The 22,877-nt window shown below is 42.7% G+C and overlaps 2 protein-coding genes across 4 annotated transcripts in view; one reads left to right on the top strand and one right to left on the bottom strand.

Moving 5' to 3' along the window:
* LOC108076523 (cyclic nucleotide-gated channel rod photoreceptor subunit alpha) overlaps positions 1-22,877 on the bottom strand; it is a 63,570-nt gene that overhangs the window by 9,737 nt on the left and 30,956 nt on the right. For 2 of the 3 annotated variants that reach the window (XM_070284319.1, XM_070284320.1), the window contains 2 exons: positions 8,350-8,710; positions 7,229-8,286 (listed from right to left, as the gene is read on the bottom strand). In XM_070284319.1, the coding sequence (XP_070140420.1) occupies positions 7,229-8,286; positions 8,350-8,710 (1,419 nt within the window). Of the gene's footprint in view, positions 1-7,228; positions 8,287-8,349; positions 8,711-9,187; positions 9,339-22,877 lie in introns of those variants that run through there. The other variant, XM_070284321.1, reaches the window with a different exon arrangement.
* LOC108076524 (uncharacterized) lies at positions 4,274-5,103 on the top strand. The gene has a single exon (XM_017169436.3). The coding sequence runs from the start codon at positions 4,407-4,409 to the stop codon at positions 4,857-4,859; it is 453 nt and encodes a 150-aa protein (XP_017024925.1). The 5' UTR covers positions 4,274-4,406; the 3' UTR covers positions 4,860-5,103.

The raw sequence follows: 22,877 nt of genomic DNA, 5'->3' as shown, positions 1-22,877 counted from the left end.
ACAACAACAACAACAACGAAAGCAGCTAAAGCTGCAGAAAAAAAAGTGGCAAGGGGCGCAAGAACAACAGTGAGCATGTTCTAAAAATACGACAGTAAGTTGGTGTACATGCAGCTTAATGGGCAAAAGCGGCCACCAGCGGCGACTGCGTCTACGATATTGATTGGAATCCGCATATATATGTATATATATCCCCACACACTCACACATTCACACACGGTTACAGCTGTGGGGCATAACCAGAAGCAAACATAAACTCACACAAACACAGGACATGGCTGTGGCAAGCAAAAGCAAACAGCGAAACGAACAACAAACACAAACCAAGCTGAAAACGCACACACACAGACACACATATATGTGACCCCCCCTCTCCCCAGGCACACACACGCAGCAAGGGCGGGCAACTTAAAGTGGATAATGGACGCCGCTGCATCCCCCTTTTCTTTTCCTTCTTTATCCAAAAGGACGAAAAAAAGAGTAAGGAAAAGAGGTACGGTCCAAGGGACACAGAGGGAGAGAGAGAGTGAGAGAGAAGGCGAGAAGCTGGGTAAATCGAAGAAAGCGATACCCTGGAAAGGTCTGCGAAAGTCCTTTGACAGCCCCTGGCCACTGGAATTCGTGGGATGTCCCGTTTTTGAGAAGGATACTTCTTGTAGCTTCAAGCAATTTTTTATGTGATTAGCACTGGCCAAAATAAGGACTTTATTTATGTTGTATTAAAACAGGTTAAGAATTCAATGCTCAAAAATTCAAGGAAATATATAATGCTCATTCCGCAAAAAGAACTTGAGAATTATAAGGGCAATAAATTTAATATTCTTTCTTAAGAAAAGCTCTTCAAGAAAAAGAATTTTTATTTCTAAAAGGTATCAAAAATTCAAGAATATATTCTCAAAGTGTATATGAATTCCAACAGAAAATAAACAATTAAATTTATTTTCCCTCAGTGTGTGGATAGTATATCACCGGCTCCATGGTCCTGGGCCAATGTCGAATGCTCGACGCGCGTTCTTGACTCAGTTCGTTTGCCTTTCGTCACTTTGCCTCGTTGCTATTTTTAGTGCAAGGATTGTGGTGGCCAGGCAAAAACAAAAACAAAGAGCCAAAAGCAAGGGCGAACAGCAACACTTTGGCCATTATGCATTTAGCAAGTCGAAAGCGAAAACGAAAATGAAAACGCTTGGCTAAGGCACTACAAATCTTCTCCTCAGCCAAGCTGAGCTGCAGCTCTCCTTTGGATCCATGGCGGTGTTCCGTGCTTCCTGCTCGTCCTGTTGGTATTTGTATTTGTGTTTGCTTGCGCTGGCTTAAATTGAGCGCGTAAATTGTTTTAATTGCAAGGCCAAAGGCCAGGTTCAGTCAGCAGGCCAGGCCACGCCAAACGGACGTTAATTGTAAATGAAGACTAAGAGCATTTCACCGTCGACCAGAGAAACGCGCTTGGCTCACACCAAGCACAATGCAATAAATATTTAAAAACTAAATAAACCGAGAAATAAAATTGAAAAACTACATAGTACACACACACACATGGACACGGGTGATGATTCATATGCAAACTGTACACATGCATCAATCAAGGTCCGTTGACACTTTTGCTGACAGCGGGAAAATTTGCATAAAACTATTTACAATAACAATTACATAATGGCAAGGCGGGGCCTGGGTTACGATGGCCGGGGGGCCGGGACGCTGGGAATTTACATAATTTTAAATGTCAGTTTTTGAAATGCTGTTTGGACTTTAGCCAAAACGGCGGGGGAAATTCAATACACAGCCTCCATACTGTGAGTGTCCTGAATAAAAGTGTGTGCAGGTTTGGTTTTTTTTACTAGTGTGTGTGATGCAACACTGAACGAAATTTGTAATTAAAATTTAAAATTAAAAATAATATATTTCTTATTTTAATTGTAGAGAAGTTAAGGGAGAAGTGGATGCACTTCCTTGAAATTTAAAATCCATAAGCCAATAATTATGAAATTAGTTCAGGTTTAATTTAGAGTTTCAAAACTCCTTAAAAAAATGTTCCCGAATATTGAAGTAAATTATTTAAAGCTCAAAAAAATGTTCCCGAATATTGAAGTAAATTATTTAAAGCTCAAGCTGGATTTTTATTTAAACTGTGTCAGTTGAAATCTCGTTAAAAGTTGCTGAAAACTGATATAATGAAAAATACAAGGTATCTACCTTATATTACGTATACGTAATATCTTTTATAGCATACTTTTCAGAACTATTTTAATTCCAAGTACACAGCCATTTCTGAGGCATCTTAACATATAACACTTGATTTCCAAGACCCATTTCCAAGAATTTCTCTCAGTGCCCTTGCGTGTGAAAGTGTGAGTGAGCTTGTCGATTATCGCAAGCATTTGGCGAATGGCAAACTTTTGCGCTTGTCGGCGTTAACAAGCCACAGCCATGCGTTTAACTAAGCGTGAATGTAACAGTGTGTGTGTGTGTGTGAGATGTGATGTAAAAGGGAAGGGTAAGGGCTAAGGGGAATGGAAAATCGAGAAGCCTGTCAGCGTGTGGCGGAATGTGTGTGTGTGTGAGAGGTAGCGGCAACATTGTTGCAAAATGATTTTGAAAAAAAAAGAACCATCAATAACTCAAATATAATGACAGTTTTCCACTTGTTGTTGCCTCCCGCCTAATCTGCTTTTCCTGCTTTCCCAGCCAGCCTGGCCCGCACCCCCGTCCATGGCCCTAAGTGGGGCTAAATGGATGAATAACTTAAGCCAGCTGCTTCGCCGCTCCTCTTAGTGTGCGATGTTATGTAATGTAATAACGTCAATCAAATTTAAAAAGGCAGACCAACTATTTCAAAATCAATTTTCATGCCCCCCCCAAACCCCACCTCCGCCTCCTTAGCAGCGGGAAAGTGGAAAAGCGGCGGAAGGAAACAGGAAAGCGACCTCGGCTTAAGCAAATACACAAGCACAAGTTGTTGCAGCCCCGCAGGAGCGGGAATCCGGAATTCTGAATACTGAGTCCTGAGTAGGATGTAGGATCCAGAGCAGAACAGCGGCGGAGGATGTAGGCTAATGTGGCAGAAGAAGGAGAAGAAGACCAAGACTCAGTCACTTTGCAAACTGTATCCCCGGGTAAGCCGTGACTGGCGCTATTCGCAGCGACATCGTTGGGGTGAAAAAGTGCTGTTGCATTAGTTAAAGTTAAGTTTTAACTTTAGACGAACGAGCGAGCGGCTCTCATGGCTCGCCTACTTTTCCCTCCCAGGAGGAATGCGAATCATTAATCATTCGTCATGTGGGACGGCGACAACATTTCATTTGCTTATCATCCCGGCTCAAAGTCTTCGGGGAATGAATGAATGAATGAACGAGCGAAAGCAACAAGAGTAGGCCTCAAAGTTGAATGAATCAAATGGGCTGCCGGAAAAAGTTATTGCTAAGCCTAGAAATCCGTGACAAGTCAGTGGCTTCCTCCTCTAGGGGCCGAGGCTTAAGGTTTCAAATAAAGAGCGCCATCATTGGGGAGAAGAGGCGTTTTAATTAAGGAAATTATAGTTTCTAATGGTTGGATGTAGGGTGTGTAATGTTATTTTTAAGTCATATTAAAGATTATACAAGAAGAAGGAGCTGAATATAAGATTTAAACATTATAGAAAATAGTCTTTAACTTAAACACTTATCCTGCTGGGGAATACAATAGCCAGTCTTAAAGACTTTCTAAAAAGTATGAACCACTAAAATATAATAAGTATCTCCACAAGTCTGATTTTCCCTATCCATCTATGTGATTGAAATTCACAGATGACTAACTGTTCCCCTTCAATGAATCCCTGAGAATAGGCTAGGATTTGAATGGATCTCAAGTAGACACTCCTTTCAGCGAATGTGTGCGAGTGCATCTATTCAATTTGCTATTTGTATTTCTTGCTTCTAGCCAAAAGCCTGATGGTTGATTTTTTATGGTCAGCACTACTACTCTCTGCCCATCATCATCATCATCATCATCATTCCTGTCCCATCGCCGGCCACTCAAAGGCAAGCGCTGAATTGACAAATTGATGGATGGTTCTCCAAAATGCTGCATGCTTCGGCAGCGGCTTCTCTTCTTATTCTCTCTTTTCTTTCCGTTTATTATTTTTTCATCCTCCCCTTTGTATATATGATGCATTATTATTCCGGAAAAGTTTGCGGTCGCAACAACAACAACAACAACAAAAATCGCCTGGCTAAGTGTTTTATTAGCCATCGAGAACAGAGTTTGAGTTCGGTTGAGTTGAGTTGATTGTCAGTCAGTGTTTTCTCATATATAGCACAGACACACCACACACACACACATACTCCAATTTGTGTTTTTGTGTTCAATTTTCCTGAATTACTTATGGTGTTTTTATTGGGTTTGCATTACCCTCGCGCTTCCGCTTTTTTGCGATGTCATTTAACCTGGACAAGACCCAGATCGAAGATCTGGAGGAGGCCTTCAAGATGCACGATCTGGATGGCAATGGCACCATCTCACCGCATGAGATGCGTCTAGTTTTAATTTCCGTGGGTCACGAGAACACGGAATCAGAACTATACGATCTCATTAGTACGGTGGGTCTCGAAAGGAATGCGAATATAAATTTGCCAGAGTTCATGCAAATGATGGCGCCCCGACTGGCCACAGTGGACAGTGACGAGAAACTGACCAAGACCTTTCAGCTCTTCGATCGCGACGGTGATGGCTATGTGACCAATATGGATGTGCGTGCCTTAATGGTTATGATGGGCGTGGTTGTGAACGATGCGGATCTCAGGGATATATGCAGTGAGGTCGATATGGACCACGATGGCCGCATAAGTCTGCGTGACTTTTTGAACTTCATGCGTAGCCCCCTATAAGCTAGGCTGGCAGTAAAAATTGAAAATTTGCCTGCAGGAAAAAATAAATGCTTACAACAAGCAACCACAACTGCACACAGCGAAAACATTTAGTTATTATTTTCACAACAAGCGGACACTGTGAAAAAATGTATCCTCAACTTGAAACATGTGTGTTTATAACATATTTTGGCAAGACATAAAAACTGTCACTAGTTGATAGACGATGGACATAATTAAAAGAATTTGACTATGATAAAGACTATTACTAACTTAATTTTTGATTTATAGGAATTTGTTGTATTTACTCGGAGCTTTATGCTTGAATTTATTGCTCGATTTGATGAATTGTTTTGATTTTGAGATGAATTATCTTGGTTATTAAATCTTAACTACTTTTCACTATTTTTAAAAGATTTCTCTGTCTGCAGAACTAAAAAAAAGCAAGCAAAGGCAGCCTGGAATTGAAAACGGAAAGAAAAAATGGAGAGCATAAAGCCAGAAATTAATTCAACAGCACGTTTCATCCATTAAGCCGCCAGAGCTTTGCTTGCTGACTTTGCCATCGCAACGCCGCCCTTCTTGCTCCGTTGGCGATGGCAATGGCGCTGGCGTTTCTGCTTCTTCATACCAGGACATGGACATGGCAATGGACACATGTGCAATGGCCATAGCCAAACACACATGCAAAGTGTTGTGTAAACAAGTCAGCTGAGAGTTGACCAGCAGGCAGCTGCAGGCGGGGCTTTAGAAGAAGCACTGGCAGCATCAGGGGGGGACCAAGGGCTGGACTACAGACCTAAGGAGCCTCCTCCTGGCCAGAAGGAAAAAGCCGAAGGTGCCACGCCCCCATTGGACTCGCCCATTGGCGTACAATTGTGCTTTGTTTGCTCCCCAGCGGAAGGCAAGGCCAGGCAGGGATCCATCTGAAGGCGAACCACCTTGACTCGTTGTCGCCGTGAGTGGCTTTAATATATATATACAAATTTTTTTTAGCTGACGCTGCCCTTAATGAAAGCTAGAAATGATGCTGCCGCTGCTGCTTCTTATTCTCGTTTCCGCTTCCCCTAATGCGTCTTCCTCTTCCTGCCTGACACTCAAAGAAACAAACAAAAAAGGAATACCCAAAAGATTATAGTTCCTATTTAGTAAATAGATTCAGACTTTTCCCTAATTTCTCTTTAAGATTAAGCTTAAATTTTATTATTTTCCACTATAAAAATATATTTTTCTATGAGAGAACCCAAGTTTCTTCCAGTGCATGCGTTCCTAGGCCTTCTTTGCCTTTCACTTGGCATTTTCCACTTAGCTGACTTGGATTGCTCTTGCATTTCGTCCAGTTATTTATGGCTCGGCCGAGTAAACGAGTTCATTTAGCTAATGGCCGCACGCCCAACTGAGCCTACGAGAGAGAGATTGCGCCACGAGTCCTTCGGGTACTTCGAGCGCTCCTTGTGTGCCACAATGGACATTAGTGGCACTGGCACACTGGCAATGGCAGTGGGACATCATCATTATTGCCATGGCAGCACCAGATTTCAATATTTTGCATATAATTTTTGCCCAGCTGGGCAGTAACGGCATTCAACCGCACAATCTTGGACTTATTCCCAAACAAGGCAGCTTAGTTGGAATAAGGACGAGGACGAGAATGTATTTCGGCCCATTGTTGGGGTAACGTTTTCCTTTTTTTTTCCCCTAATCCCGCATTTCATATGCTTCGAGGTCCTCCACGTTACCAGGACAACCGGGATACGCAACAAGTTAACGCTGCTGGTCAGGGTCCTGGTAAGACTCGGAATTCTGATGACAATTTACATAGAAATACCTTCAGCTGGGCCATTGTTGAAGTTCACTTTTTCATCTGCGTTTATAAGGGTTTTTTGAGCTGCGGAAGGGGAAAGTCAAAGAATGCCAAGGATACATCTTGTGGCATCTTTTAATATTAAACGTATATATTTTCCCAAATCATTTTCATACTACTCCCCCCTGCTTCCAATATCCCTGGCCATAAATTGTACAAGCAAAAAAGCAATGTTTCAGTGTCATCTATCAGAAGCTTATTCTCTGCATTTTCAATGAAATTTGTCATATTTTCTTTGTTTACATCCAACAAAAACATTAATTAATCAGGCTAAGTACTGTGGGATATATATAGTATATTCCATGACCTGAATGTTTTTTTTTTGTTCATTTTTCCCTGCAAAAGGATTTTCTATATTGTTGTTGTCCTTGCAAATATTAAACAATAGTTGTGATTAATTTGAGATAAGTGCTAACTGCAGCCGAGGGTTGAAATACTTTCTGTATTGGGGGGAAGCTTCTTTGTTATATAACATTATTAATGATATTCCTGACCCCAATTTACATTACATTTCTGGGCCACTCACCTTGAAACTCCTTGCGCGCTGCACTCACTGACGTCACTATATTGGCCACATGTCCCAGCACCGTGGCAAAGAGCATCAGGCCAAAGAGCAGCTGCAGAATGACAAACACATACTCGCCCTTGGAGCGCGGCTTCGGCAGATCCCCGATGGTGGTCAGGGCGAGGGTGCACCAGTAGTAGCTCTGCAGATACTGCTTGACCACATCGGCCGACTCGGAGTCGTGATAGACCCAGTTGCGTGACCCGAAGCCATTGTTCTTGTGGATGATGTGGTAGAGACAGCCGTTCCAATGGAATATCACAAGCAGGTAGTGGATGAGGGCCGTACTCCGGAACAGGTTCGGGTAGTTGGTGTGCCGCTCGGTCCGGTCCATGAAGGCCCAGAAGCGATAGATCTTCACCAGCCGGAAGCTGCGCAGGATCGAGTTGAAGCCGATGGACAGATAGAGAAAGTCCAGCGGCAGCAGGCACAGGCAGTCGATGTAGAATATCGTCGAGTTCATGTAGTGGGTGCGCAGCTTCAGGGCATCCGTCTGCAGCACCCCATCCTCCAGGTAGCCGGTGCGGAAGTGGAAGAATATATCGATCAGATACAGGAAGTCAGACAGGTAGTCCAGGCAAAACCAGATCGCAATCGTGCGCCGGTTGATCTCCTGGAAGGCGAAGCGGTAGATTATCACCCAGAAGTTGTACAGGAAGGCCATGGACACCACCATGGACCAGTAGTAGCACAGCCGCCCCGCCGGATCGAACACAAAGTGCAGTTTCCTTGCTGCCGTCGCCGCCCGTATCCGCTGCGAGGCGGTGCGATGTGGTTTCTGATGATGCGGCTGGCCGCCATGTGGTCCGCCTCCGCTGCCGCCACCACTGCCGGCGCCACCATGATGCGGATGATGCGGATGACCGCCATGAGGTGGCCCGGGTCCACCCTGCGAGGGCGGACCGTGTGCGTGCGGGTGATGCGACACCGTGGAGGCCGAGTGCTGCAGCTGGTAAGGATGATGCGGCTGCTGGGCGGCATTGTGGTGACCCTGCTGCTGTGATCGGGAGCGCGGATAGCTGTGGAATAATCCCAAGTTATCCTGGAAATCCTTTTTGTGTCAGCAATGTGACAACACTTACCGATCCGTGCCGTTGCAGTAGTTGCCGCCGTACTGGTTGTGCCCGATGCCGCCCATGGCCAGGCTGGTGGCTCCGCCGCCGGCCAGCGTGTTATCCTGCGAACCGCGTCCCGTGGAGCGATTCCAGGTGCCCAGCAGCGGCTGATCGCCGCTGGCAGCCGTTTTCAGACGTCCGCGTGACTTGTTGCGTTGCTTGTTGTGCAGAAGATCCATTTCGGAGGCAGTGCTTACGGTGGCCATGTGCGAGTTGGAGGCCCTGGAGGCGCATGGTGTGGCCAGGCTGTCGTGCGAAGTGAAGAAACCTTGTTGCGAGACACTCTGGCCGAATTTCGGCTGGGTCATGCCAAACTTTGGTCCTAGATCTGTGGATGGTAGATGGTAAGGAAAATTATTAATAAAGGTTTTAATTAATGTAAAATTAAATTTTGGGCAAACCTAGAATAGTGTCTGATTTGAGGGAAGAAATTGAGTTGGATTTTTGAGAATTTTAATTGGGTTGATAAAAGTCTGTAATATTTTAAATTGTTTAAGCAAAATTAGGCTATTTCGTGGATATAACTATACTTTTTATAAAGTTAAAGGCTTATACTTTTAGCAAGGAGTTTAAAAATATAGTTTTACCTACGAAATTACACCTAGTTTCGCCGAAGTAAAGCAAGAGCTACAAAAATCGCTCGTATTTTAAAAATCATTTCTTTAAATGCCTCTAAGTATGCTTTATAATTTCTGCATATAAAATCAATAATAGCCCACTTTTAGACACCGTTAAAAACGATTTCAAATAGAGAACTTTTGTATTTGCTTCAGTTTTCAAGGATCTGGGATGGACGCGGCCTTACCGAGAAAGCTCTGGCGATCGATCGAGAAGCGCCTTAGGCTCCCCAGATCGATAAACTGCTCGTCGCCGGCCATTGTGGGTGTAATCGAGAGTTCAGTTGTGTGTATGGTGGAACCACCACCACCATGGCCGCCACCTGTATGCGAGGATAAGCCGCCGCCACCAGTTGAAGCAGCACCACCACCACCGCTAGACGTGGCACCTGCCCCGGATATACCTGTGGAACCACCGCCCACCGTGAGATTCGTGCAGGTCGTGCCACCGCCAGCACTGCCGCCCATGCCGGCGCCCAAATATCCCGCGTTGCTGGCATAGAAGCTACCATCCAGCTCGGCCATCTGCTGCTCGTAGGCGGTCAGCGGATTGATGGATCTGGAGCTATGGTCCCGATACAGTGGCCGGGGCGAGGGCATCAGCGAGGGATTGAGCAGCCCGTTGAGCGAGAGACGGGGCTGCATGATCTCCGGGAAGCTGGCCCGCGGGCCTAATCTGTGGGCAATGTGTGCCTGAGATGTCGCTGCCGTTCCCGTTCCCGTTTTGCTGTTGCAATTACCAGAGTTGCTTTTGCTTTTGCTCTGGCTGTGGCTATTGCCGTTGCTGTTGCTATTGCTGTTCTGACGTATTCCAAGTGTTGTTTTGGTCTGTTGCGGCCTGTCATTGTGAGCGGCATAAGCCGGAGTCTGAGCTTGCTTCAGCCATCGTTCGTCATCATCATCGTTAGCGTTGGTATCGTTGTCGTTATCCTCTTCGACATGGCTGTCGTGGCCATCTGCATCGCCATCGATGGCCGCCTCCCGCCTCAAACTGGGCGTGCCAGCTGCACTTGGCATTGTTTCAAGCATTTCACATTGAATTTTTGTTCGATGCCGATTAATTTCGTAATTGGTTTCGCATTGATTTATGGAATTCGTATATAGTATATGGGAAGAGCACGAGAAATGTGATCAGAGTATAGTGAAAAATTAATTGCAAATTCTCCATTAATAACTTTTTTTTTTGTTTTTTTTTTTTCTAGAAGGGTTTTAACACACACACACACACACAGAGAAATGAGCGAGTAAATCACATTAAGAACGAGTGAGAAAGGATTGGTTTGGTGGTGGTTATTATTTTTTTTTGTGGCTACAGGTGGCTTGCTTGGTGGTGGTGGTTGGTGGTGGTGGTGTTGAAAGTGTTGGTCTTTAACAACAACTCAACTGCAATAACGTTATCAAATAGCAACAGCATTCAACAAGAAACAACAACGAGATGTACATGGGGACATGGGTATTCGTATATGGCTAGGACTTTTGTTTATTTAGGACTAAAACTAATTAAATCTTACCAGGACTTGCTTGGGTACACAGAGGAATGGGTTGGATTTTCTTAATAATTTTGAGGTCTTTTATAACCTAAATATTTGAATTTGATTAAATCTTTCTTTAAAATGTGTGCTAAAAGGAAATTAACGCTGAAAACTATTATTTTTATGACTAAAAGTAGACTATTAATTAATTTATTCAAGGAGTAATATCAGTGCCTACGTTTAGGCACAAAATATGGTTTTTGGAGTATCTAAAGATTTATAATTAATGATGTTATTAAAGATTTAAGTAAATATATTTTAAAAATCATTAAATTCTTTTTTTTTTAACAAAATTGTATTGCATACTTTCAGACACCAAAAATGAGTTTTTTTATATTATACTTTTTAAGTAATAAGCAAATTTAAATTATAATTAATTAATATTACTTATTAGGCTTTTTTCTCTGTGTACTACTTGCATGCAAAGCTGGATTGTTGGATGGTGAGGTGATGGCTAAGTACCTTGGCACCAAAGTTGCTCGACTCGTACCTCCATTTCATTTCGAGTCCCCGAAATGTGCTAATAAAGTTAGATTTAATTACGTGCGCCCAAAACGGAGGAGCATGCAAGGAAGCCAGAAAGAGCCTGGCAAGGATGCTATGGAGTCGGGCAACACACTCACACTTCTACACACACACACACACGCTGTTGGAGCTTCATTACTTTTAACCAGCTGCCTGGCAACTGGCTGCCACTTGGAAATTCATGAGCTGCCACACGCAAGGGCTACGGGATGCTCCGCTCTCCTGTACTGTCCTGTCCCGACTCCTTTCCTGGCCAAAAGACTGGCTCAAGTGCCACTTGACTGTCGAACAGCCAGACAATGAATGGCCAAAGCCGCTACCTCTCCCTGCTATTTGTGTCTATATCTGCGATGTCGCCAGCGAACTGCGTGCGGCGCCAATTTATTTCTATTACTAGCAGTTTGTGTCCTCCGCCTGTTGCGGAGAAGTAGCTGCTCCTTCTAGTAGTATAGTGGCTTCAACACTGGGATACTGGAATATGTACCTGCCTCCAGCTGAGTGCCGGGCCATTGATTATTGGCAGACCGCTTTTAATTATTGCCCAGCTTCTTCTAGGCCAACGTAATTCAATTAGGCCACCAAACAATGATGCTGACTCGAGTGTCTGTGTCGCGAGTGAAATGCAAAAATTGTCAATTACTTTGGCCCACCTGCCCCGGCTCCGGCTACGGCTCTTGGTCCTTATCCCTGCCCTTGCTTTCCACACCTTGGCTCCAACATGAATTTGCACTTTCCTCCCGCCTGGCAATAATTTCTAATTAATTCCTGCTTAATGGCAACATACAAATCAACTTGACCGCGTTTATTTATTAACTAATTCCACTTGGGCCACGCCCTTCATGGAGCCACTTTCGCTGGTGGCTGGCCAGCCGGAAAAATAAATGTTATTTAGCTGGGGAATGCATTAATAATAAATGCCACGGCTATCACTACACATCTCTCCCTCTCTGTCTCTCTCTCTATCTCTATATCTATCTCGGTATCTCTCTCATTAAATGAGATTCCTGGTAATGAACTATTTTTAAGTCCTCTCTGGTTTTGCAAAATCTAGGGGAAAATGTAATTGCATAATTTTGCAGAGCATTTAGTTTTACATTGACACCAGAAATAAGTGGAAAATGGTTTCTATTGTTTTAAATCGTTGGCTAAATATAATTGAGTAATTGTTTATTATTAACTGGTGGAAACTAATTTGTATGCTAGTAACTTTGCTGTAAAGCTGAGTAAACTGCAACTTTTGTGGAATTGTAAAACCGAGAAAAATGTTAAAATATTTCCTCTTACTATTTTGAAAAGGTTTCTATGATTTTTATGTAAATTTATAGCCAGATTAGTTTTATATTCAATATAGAAATACGTATAACTATTATACTATTGCAACCATTACTAAGAAATAGTTAAACTTTAAGAACTTTTACTTTTTGACTAATGATCTCTTTCCAATTTTAAATGTTCCTAAAAGTAATAAACAATAGGGTATCCTTTGGTCCAATTATTCATGGCAGCCTTGGCACTTGTTTGATTTCAGTTTTGTCGGACAAACTTAGTTCGCCAGAGTGCATTTCAATGTCGAACAACACGGCATAGTGAAAGTTTTCACTCACACATCCGAGCAAACAACAAACAACAACTGGCGATTGCGTCATTGGCAATTTACAAGCCTGTTGCCCACTTCCAGCCGCTGTCAACGCAAATTGGGCCGATATTCTTGGCCACAGTCTGAAATATGGAAATGGAAAGCGAGGAGCAAGAGCAAGAGCTAGCAAAAGATTATGGGGAGCCTGAATCCCAGCCCTGTCCCTGACCGCATTCCAAGTTTGCAGACATAATCTTGCCACTATTTAATTTTGCTAATAGTTGAGTGTCATTAATTTAAACTTTTGCGCTTTTCGGTTTGTCTTGGCTGCGGCCTCAGTGATAACAAAAACAGGGTAAACCGGGGTAAAGGGGATGGAGAATAAGAAGGAGCGCGAGCACAGCTCGAGTGAGATAGAGCGAGGAAAAATGAAAAATCTACAGCTTAATGTGCGGCACTTTGTCATGGCATGCCAGCCGGAAACGGAAACTTGCGACAAACTTGCGCAAAAGTTCAACAAAACGCTTGAACGGCCTCGCCTCACTCGCTCGCTCACTTCGTCACACAGCGCAGGATTTCGGGGCAACCAAGAGCCATGAATTGTCAATAAATTTGCTTGCCGCAAATCATCGCAGCCCGGCCTCGGTTTCGGTTTTGGTTTCGGGTTTTTCTTTTTCCCTTTTCTTTTTTGTTTTGACCAAGCGAAAAAGAACATCCGCTTTTGGGGCCAAAAAACTAAACCTCAATTATTTGGTGCAGCTGCCACGGCAAATGAAAATATTTGAGAACACGAAATACTTTGACAAAAGTTTGCGAGCAAACTTTACTTAAACATACTTGAGCCTTACACAAACACGCGGCCAAGAAATGAAAAGGGTAGGGGCAGGGGCAGGGGCAGGGCAGGGCTGTGGCAAAACCCCAACTCAAAGTGGAAATGGAAACTTAAACGACACAAAAAGGAAGTCGAGCCATAAAAACATTATGCAAAAACCAACTTCGAAAGCCTCCGGGGTAAAAGGGCATAGCCGAAACACAGAGTACGGGGAATTTAAATAGTCAACTGGCAGTCCAATGAACTGGATCAAGGTAAAGCCACCTCGATAGGTGTGTTGTTTCCTTTCAAATAATCCAAGCCAAAAAGGTACCAGAAATTGGTGCAGATTGAATTTCTTTTGCTGTAAAAAGCATATAAACCTGGCACTGGTTTTTACCTTGGGGGCATAAAGAGAGTCCTTTGAAAGGGAATCATAGTTATTGGGAAATTTACATGAAAAAAGGTAGATCATTAGTTTCAAAGCTTCAAGGCGAAGGTCTTTGTAGTAATAGTAATAAATCTGCATTAAAACATAGCTTTATAAAAACAGTGTAAAAAGATATATTTTTCCACTTTTCTTGTTTTTTAGAAAATTAAATCGGTTCCTTTTTCTTTTCTTGCTGTTATTTTTGTTTTCTACAGAAAACCTTTGCTAGGCTCCCAAAATGAACATTGATTGAAGAATCTTTCCTCTGCTAGTCACCATTTCCAACCAAAATGGCCAATATTGGTGACACAGGTCCCGGACAGAATAGGACCAACCACTAGGACTTGTTCCACTTGGTGCTGTCCCCGCAAAATGTCACTCTTAATTGGCCCAAAGTCCGCACAAGCACCGCGTCCATGTGGCTTTAATTGACATTGCCGCCCCGTGGTCTCCCTTCCTGAAAGTTCCACCGGCGGTGAAAAAGGGGCAATCAAGCACTCAAATTCTGATTTTTCAGAACTGTGAAACGAAAGTGGAAATTTGATACTGCTCGGCCCGTAGTAGAGTGCTGGGACTGGTGGCGTTTGACGTAAGCGAGAATTGAATTTGGGTGACCTGAATGCCGTGGCACCCCCCTTCCCCCCAAATTGTGAGTGAGTGTCTTTTGAGTTTGGAACAGGGATGCGAATCCCATCCAGCTTATGTTTTCTGCTTTCTCAGCTGGCGGCACCACCTGCTCTCCATTTAAGTAATGAATTTTGTGCATCTTGGCCTGGTTCTTTTCCTGTGCTTGCTTAATTTCGTTTGTCTTGGAGAGCTGTTGCTCCGTAGGCAAATGCGTAATGACAACATTAATGCAAACGACTTCATTTAATTAAACGCTCTTTTGAAGGAGCCGCTGAACTGAGGAAGGCGCGCCATCATCATTGCGACTCATTGGGACTCATTGCCACCATCGCATTACCCACTCTCCCAGTGCTTACCGGCTGGGATCTTATTCTGTCGCTCGTCCTGAGCGTTTGGTATGCATGAATGCGTATCAAGGTGCGATAGGAGGGGGCAGGGAGGGTGTGCCACCTCCTACATACACCCACATAAACAGCCTATGTAGTTGGGCGCACGTGCGTGTAAACGCCGCGAATGTACGAGCCTGTTTATATGCATGTGTAGGCGAGGCCAGGTGAAGCCGCTGGGACAGAAGAGGCGGCAGTTGTAGCAAATGGAGCAGATGGAGCACAGATGCTACACAAAATCGCCGGCGGAGTAACCAATTCAATTAACGTTTGGACAATGGGAAAAGCTGGCCGAAATGTGCGAACTTAGAGGCAACGGCGAGGGCGGAAATAGCAGATGGTCAAGCAGGGCATATCCGCTTGTGGCTGCTAGTATGGCGTTATATATGGAATGTGAAATAAAGCCATCATCGGGAATTAAAACCTACAAAAGCCTAATGAGCCTGGATTTTAATTAAAATTTTGTCACAGCTTATTTTGAGGTAAACTGTGAGGATTCAAAAATTAATTAAACTTTAATGAGATAGATTCTCATTTTTAGGAAATATAAAAATAATGTTTTCTACCAAAAACAGTTCTTAGAAAAGAAGATATTTCACATCTGGAAAATCAAATATATCTTTTCTATATTTTTTCCGTTACCTCTTTCGAAAACTAAATATAAACCCACATTATCCATGCCACCCTTCACTAAGGCACTCAAAATCACAGCTACCGCCTCGGCTATAAAGTACTAAATGTACTTTAAATTTTGCAACGCTTTCAATGTATTTAAGTGACTCAACTCATTAGCAGTGGAGCAACAAGGATGCAGTGCAGCTGCTGCAAACCGCAAAAGCAATAAAAAAAAAACGGAGGAGAAAGTGCGGGGCCGAAAGCCAAACTGTTCATTTGCATGCGCTGGCGCTCATTACATTTACATTAAACTTTTAATATGCGCGGACATGTGGGTGAAAGGGGTGAGGTAAGGGGATGCCACGACGAGTGTGCAAGTTTGTCCGCCAGGATATGCCAGGACGTAAGGACACAGGCATGCGGGTGCCATACTGAAATTGAGTGACAAGCTATGGCGGCTGCCCGCATCAACTGAATACCTTAATTTGCCATGGAATATGTAGTTAATTACGTTTTCGGCCAGCTCTGAATTCTTGTTATATATATACATTTTTTTTCGGACCAATTTGAATCCCGATCGGGCCACCGGGGACCTTTAACCCAATGCTGAGCGGTGGCTAAGCCAGCTGAAAAGCGACTTTGGCCCCGCATTTGCATTGGCATTGTCGTGGGACATCGGTATGAATGGGAGATGAGCTCGCGGGTCCCGCGTGGCGTATACGTGATGTGCAAAGAAAAACGTAAAACATCACTGACACTTTTGGGAACTTTTTTGGGAGGTTAATATTGATAGGAGTGGTAATGATAATATCTTTAAAGGAAATTTATAATATTTTCTCTTACTAGAAGAAGGCGTAAGTTTACTTATGCCTTAAATAATCATTATTTAATGTCAGCAATTAAATAACCATTTTTAATCTATATGGGAACTCAAATTGGGAAATATACTTTGTAGAAAGTTTAACTTTGATGTTTTTGTGATTCTTTATCAGACTTTTAATTATTATGTTACATTTTTAACCAATTAAAACCTATTTTACTAGAGAAAAGACCTTTTTTTCTGTGATTTTTTCCCAGTGTACACATGTTTGGCATGACAAAAACTCAGGAGGGAGCAGACGTGGTCATGCACCCATCATATATGTGTGTGTGTGTTTGCGCGCTTGTACTCAAGTGTAAGTGCATTTCGTTATGAGCTTAGCAGTCTTATAAATGTTTGCGTATTTGTTTGCCTCGACGACGTTGCTATTTACTTGATGTGACCTCTGTGCTCGCTCTGAATCTCTCAGCTAAGCAACTTGCACTTGCATCTGTAGCTGCAACTGTCTCTATATTTGTCTATCTGTCTCTGTATCTGTATCTGTAGCTGCATTCTGTGAATGTAAATGTATCTGTGTCTGGGGGTTAAGACTGCGCTCGCAGCACATAAATATCTAAAGGATTCTTGAGTAACTTCTCTAATGGATTTGGGTTAAAAATAAACACAAGGGCATGTGGAGGGCAAACATCTGTATCTACACACCCTACACCCCTAAAAAAGAAGTAGTCCTGTGTGTGTTTAAGATTTACAAATTAGTTTAATTTAAATTAGAGTGCGAGCACTTAGCAGTCAGTTGCGAGTGAAATGTCAATTGCAGACGACACTACAGTGAAACTTCGCTGCCTTCAAGAAATATGCTCTGCTCTGCCAAATTGTTGGCTAAATTGCAGAAAATTCCTAGACATGTGCAGGAGGCAAATGAAATTATTCGTTGGCTCTTGCGGAATTTCCATAAGCCGGGGTAAAATGAATGGGTGTGGGGAAATGTATAAGGATTTAATGCCTGCAAAACTTAATTTATCCAGCCAGTGAGTAAGGCTGAAATGTGCGCTCTATCCCCGCAGGCCATCTTGGCAAACATCAAAAAGAAGGAGCAAATTGAAATTGTACTGGTAATTATTTAGGACTCCCTTCCTTCCTCGCACTCCCACACTTCCAGACTCAGACTCTGTCAGGACGTCAGGAGGCCCACAAACACACACAACACATTGCGCAGGACAATGCGGCATATTAAACGATTTTAAGCAGAATTTATATATATATGCGTATATTTTGTATATGTATATATCCATATGCGATGCGTATGCATGTCATAAAGCTGTCCAGGGGCCGTTGTCCCTGCTCCATGCTCGGTGTGCCTCGTGTTCCGTGCCCCATGTACCATGTCCTGTGACCATGTCCTCGTAATGGGACGAAAGTAATAAGCGTGGGCCACGGTGGGCCAAGAGCGAGATGCTGAGGGGACCAGCTTATTGTTTACGACGTGCTTAGTGGCAAACTCGGCTTTGATAATGAAACGTTGGCAGGCAACACGCGCTGGCAGTTAACGGCAATTGCGACAAATGCCAAAAACAGACAACGCCAGGCCAGCAGCCAACAGCTCGGCTCAGCCTTAGCCCAGTACAGTTTGGTTCTCAGCACATGGCCTGTAATTTTGGCCAGAAAGTTAGTTGCATACATATATGTATCTGCGTATTCTTACACTGCAGAAAAAAATAAGAAAGTTTCTTTGGATAGTTTATGGTATGTTTGTATACCAAAAAATTACTTAGAAATAAAAATAATGAAGATAAAACAGAAATTGTAAGAATCTTTGACAAGACACCTTTAAAAATATTTTAAATATTATCGATAGTCTCGAAAACTGACATCATTTAGAGATAAAAACAATTAAGCTATTTCGAAAGTTTATTCGCTATTCTATAAAACACCTTGAGAATTGTAAGCCAGATAGATATGTATATAAACTGCTTTAAAAATGTTTAAAAATATTGATCGTTTCGATAGCTGATTAGATATTTTCTTAGATGACTATCGATAGCCTTAAAAACAGAGATTTACGCTTTGATCGTTGTTATATTTTTTATTTAGCAGCAAAAATACATGTCAACTTATTTGTTTAGTTAGTTTTTTTTGTCAGTGTGCAGCCCAAGCAGAGGGAGTGTGTAATGTGAGACAAGACAGGCGCACGTGATGTGATTAGGACAAAGCCGCAGACACAATCACTGTGAAGAGGGCAAGGAAAAACTTCGAGCTTAGATTTTAATTTTTGCCAGCGATAAAACAGAAGCCAATGGGGCAATTTGCGCCAACTAGGCGTATGCGTAATATGCGCCCTAACACAAACGCACACACACACACACTATATCTCCATACACACACACCCTTACCTACACCTCTTTGCTCTCGTGCGTATGCAATGAGCATTTTTACCCTCACGGGCTGATTATGCAAATGGCGGAGCTGAACCCCAATAAGCAGATTCAATTTGGACTCCTGCAATGGCATAATTGTAAGGAGCTGACCCGTGGAACTCATGCTGGTTGCCAGTTAAGCACTTTCCTTGCCAGGAGGCCCTTCCTTGTTCCCGGACTTCTCGGTCCGCAACACTTCAATTAGCTCTCGACTGCTGCAGCAGCTGGCGCAGCTCTTTATCTTCCACCGCAGCCACAAATCAATAATTTACCGAAATGCAGTTTGCCGTTAAGGCAGCCCCCCAGTTTCCCGGCTCAATGAGTTAAGGGGGGAAAAACCATATAACCACATGGGGAAATTGGAGAAAAGTGAGCTTGGGTTTTCTTGTTTTTACAACCGATAGCACACGCATTATTCGAGCGGGCGTTGCATTTTGGTTAAGGTTTAGTGGTAAAGTTCAGTTTAAATTTGCAAAGATTGCAGCAGTCTATCGGTTTAGGAAGAAGTAAGTTTAAAGTAATCGCATGGGGGAAAACTCAAGCAAGAAATGTTTTAAACTTTTCAACAAGATCTCTATGGGAAATACCAGTTAAGCCAAGTTTAATATTTATTTACATGCAAATATAATATATGTTTTGAATACGAAAACTTTTTGATTTATTCCCGTTTCAGGCAAGAAAACTTTTTTAAGTTTTCAAAAAAATACTACTGAATTTTAATAACAGAGAAATTTACTATGTTGGTCATAAAATAACAGACTGATTGCCAATGGATTTGGCCTCCAAAAAATACACCAGCTTCTGCTTTGAATAATAGGGCAATAAAAACACATATAGGGATGAAACTTTTGCTGGGAAAACCTTTTGTTTTTATCAGGAAAAATGTTGCTAACACAGTTGTTGTTCTGTTATTACGGCCAGAACGACGTGCATTATAACTGCTGCATAAGCATTAGATATTCTCTGGCTTTGCATGCCGCAAATACTAGTTCGTTTTCCAGCCTCCTCGGCACACTGGTCGTACTTCATTGTTTCGACAGTTTCGGTGCGTTTATGCCAAAAATGTTTTGGCTACCAGCCATGCTCTGATTACCAAAGTGTTCGCCAGTCCAGGGGTGTCTGGGTGTGTGTATGTGTGTGTGTATGTTCTGCAAGTCAAATTAAGCTAAAACCGCTTCAAGTTGCAATTTCCGACACAGCGCCTTGGCTCAAGGATATGAGTATTTCGTACAAGAGCAGATCCTGCAACTATAATTAAAACTTTTGCCAGACAAACAGGCGGCCGCAAACAGAGATTTAAAGTGCACTGAGAACAATAACAACAAGAAATAAAATGAGTAATAATAGACAAATATAAATAATTTACTTGTAAAAGTAAAATTTTCAAAATGGTTTCTTTAAAATGGCCGGAGATTATGAAGGTTTCTTAAATGGTTTCAATATCTTATCCCTTGTATTTATCATAACAAGGCCCAGGTTATACTTTTTAATTTAACGAAAAAGTGTTCACAGATGAAAAAAGGGAACATAGTCTACTTTTATGCTGCCTTCCAAATAATTTCAAATTTTCTAACAATTTCTTTTTCCTCACAAATAGAATTAGGTTTGGTAAATAAACTTAACCAAATCGTTTAAGATCATTTCTAGCACTGTGTGGGTGAGTACCATCTCCTTGCTCCCTGGGCCACGCCCCTTTTGTAAACTGGGAAATACGACGCGCCTCCAGTTACCCCCACATCCTTGGCTGTAACCCAACCAAAAGCGAAAAGCCTTCGCCTAAGTGAATTTCATGCATTAATCGCATTTAGGGCCCTGTAACCCGCTTGTGGAAATGTTAATTGATCGAAATGCACATCCAACACTTGAGGCCCTGACCTTGCAGACGGACCCTTTTCCGCGGGGGGTTGGCTGCTGGTAAAGGGACAAAGGGGGAGGTCCTGGGTACTGGTACTGGGTACTGTCCGAGCCGAAAGTTAAATTAATTTCTGTCGACAGCATATCGCGGAAGAGAGTGTGGGGGAGCGGTGCGGCGAAAACTTTCAAATGAATTACATATTCTAAGCACGCGGCTTTTTCGAGGGGGCGTGGCGAGTATTTGCTTAGCATTGCTGCTGTTGTTGGCCAGCATAATTGTATTTGCTTTGGGCCAGCATTTGTGTTGCCGCCTCTCGCTCTTGCCCCTTTTTCAGTTTTGGGTTCTTTTCGCTGGGCGAAAAAGTTTATTTTCGACTTTTTTCTTGTTTGTTTTTTAACTGTTAAATTGTTAAAAAATTACAAATAAATTGAATGAACATCGTCGGTAGTCCTTGTCGTCGCTGCGGCAAGGACAACAATGTTTTCTGAGGGGGGAAAAGAACAACAATTACATTGTATTGACTTTTCAATTTCATTTTGCGGCAACTTTTTAAAGTGCTCGATTGAGGAAGGCAACAACGACTAAAAAGGGGGAAACCCGGCAGAAAGAAAGCTGGCTGTGTGTCTCCCTGGGAAATTGGTCCAACATTTTTTTTGGGCGCATGTTTGCTTTTGACTTGGGGCTTCCACTCTGTTCCTCTCTCTTGGCTGTTGATGTTGTTGCAGCAGTGCTGCCGTCATTATGCCATTAAGCCCTAAAACGAAACCTATTTGGGTCACATGGAAGAGGAGTCCGCCTGAGTGCCGGAGTGCTGCGTACCGCCCTTCTGCCTCCTGTGCATTAATAGCCTGCAGGACACACTAGGCAGGGCTTGTGGAGAAAGCCACTGGACAAAGAGCAAGAAGCTTAACGAAAGTATAATAAGGGCCGGGGCGGACGGCTCGACTAAAGAAATGCCAAGAGTCCTGCAGAGCTATTCTCCGCACAAAGGATATCAAATTTAAGTGCACACACATCAGGGCATCGTGTCCTGCCAATGTTATCAATCAATGGTAGCATGCTTCAAAGTTCCTTCCATCCATATACATATATATATTTCTGAAAACTCCCCCCAAATGTCCAACCTAATCGCATTGAATTTAATGTCAAACCATTTCGGGGACCGAGACTCCCTTCGCGCTGCCATATTGGTTTATCAAGAGATTCCTTTTGAAAAGGATCATGAAAATATTTTGAACTTTTTATTGTTCAATTCGCAGACAGATAACATAAAAACGGAGTTCATTTGGTAATTTTCATTTCATAATTTGCTCGGGGAAAACTTTAACTTGACTTTTGCGAGGGGTAAGTAAGTGAGTGAGTCTGTGGAAGAGAGGGAAGGAAGCGAAGCGAAACGAAACGAAACGACTCCCTTACCCAGTTTATTTAGCTCGTAACTCAATTGTGGTTATAACCGTTGACGGAGAAACGTGGAAATCATAACATACACTCGCATGGTCAAGAGAATTTTGGTAAGAGAACTGGGCTTCCTAAGCTCTTCTCACGCTTGGCACAAATTCCGCTGATTGGCAGCCAAAATGCGATTAGGCTGCAGTCCAACCAAGTAGAGCTTCTCCTTTTTTTTTGTTGGCCAAATTCAGCTTTAAGGCGCTACGTGATCAAACTGCTTATGACTAGCAGCTTCTCCTTTAGCCACTTATTTTTTTATTTGTTCGGTTGCCGCCTAAATTGCGCTTATCGCATTGTAAAAAGGCAAATTTCGCCACAGACCGAAAAAGAAGAGCCCAAGTCGAACCGAAAAAACAAACCCAAACAAAAATAGAGTAGCGAAATGTGGGTGAGATGGCCAAGTATAAAATTGTAATCCGCTTAGTTGGCCAGCAAAGTGTCTCGTGTCGTGCTCCACTCTGCCAGCTGGCAAAACTTAATTTGCTGCAGCGCGACCGTTGTGGTAATTACCACATAAATTCTGAAGCAAATTGCTCCTTAAAAAAAAAAAAAAAGCAAACTTTGCCTCAAGCCTCAAGCTGTGGGTGTACGTGAATTTTCTGTATGATATTTGCACACAGGGAAAAATATATGGGAGAGTTTTAAGAACACTATAAAAGGGTCTTATTAGTACTTTTATATGATTTAAAATATTTTAATTTAAACTTAAATTCACTAAATAAGATGAAATGAGGCTTTAAGCTAATTAAAGGGTGTCTAAAAGTATGCTACGATTTATTTCGCGTAGGCATATTTTTAGATTTCTGGAGATTTGATAAGATTTTGATTTAAAGTTAAG

Source organism: Drosophila kikkawai, chromosome 2R, assembly GCF_030179895.1.
Source record: "Drosophila kikkawai strain 14028-0561.14 chromosome 2R, DkikHiC1v2, whole genome shotgun sequence".
Classification (NCBI taxonomy): domain Eukaryota; kingdom Metazoa; phylum Arthropoda; class Insecta; order Diptera; family Drosophilidae; genus Drosophila; species Drosophila kikkawai.
Note: the sequence above shows the minus strand (reverse complement) of the source record. Positions and strands in the feature narration are given on the sequence as shown.

Bases quoted from the DNA above. Each gene is read 5' to 3' on its own strand.
- LOC108076524 (XM_017169436.3), top strand. From the start codon at position 4,407: ATGTCATTTAACCTGGACAAGACCCAGATCGAAGATCTGGAGGAGGCC.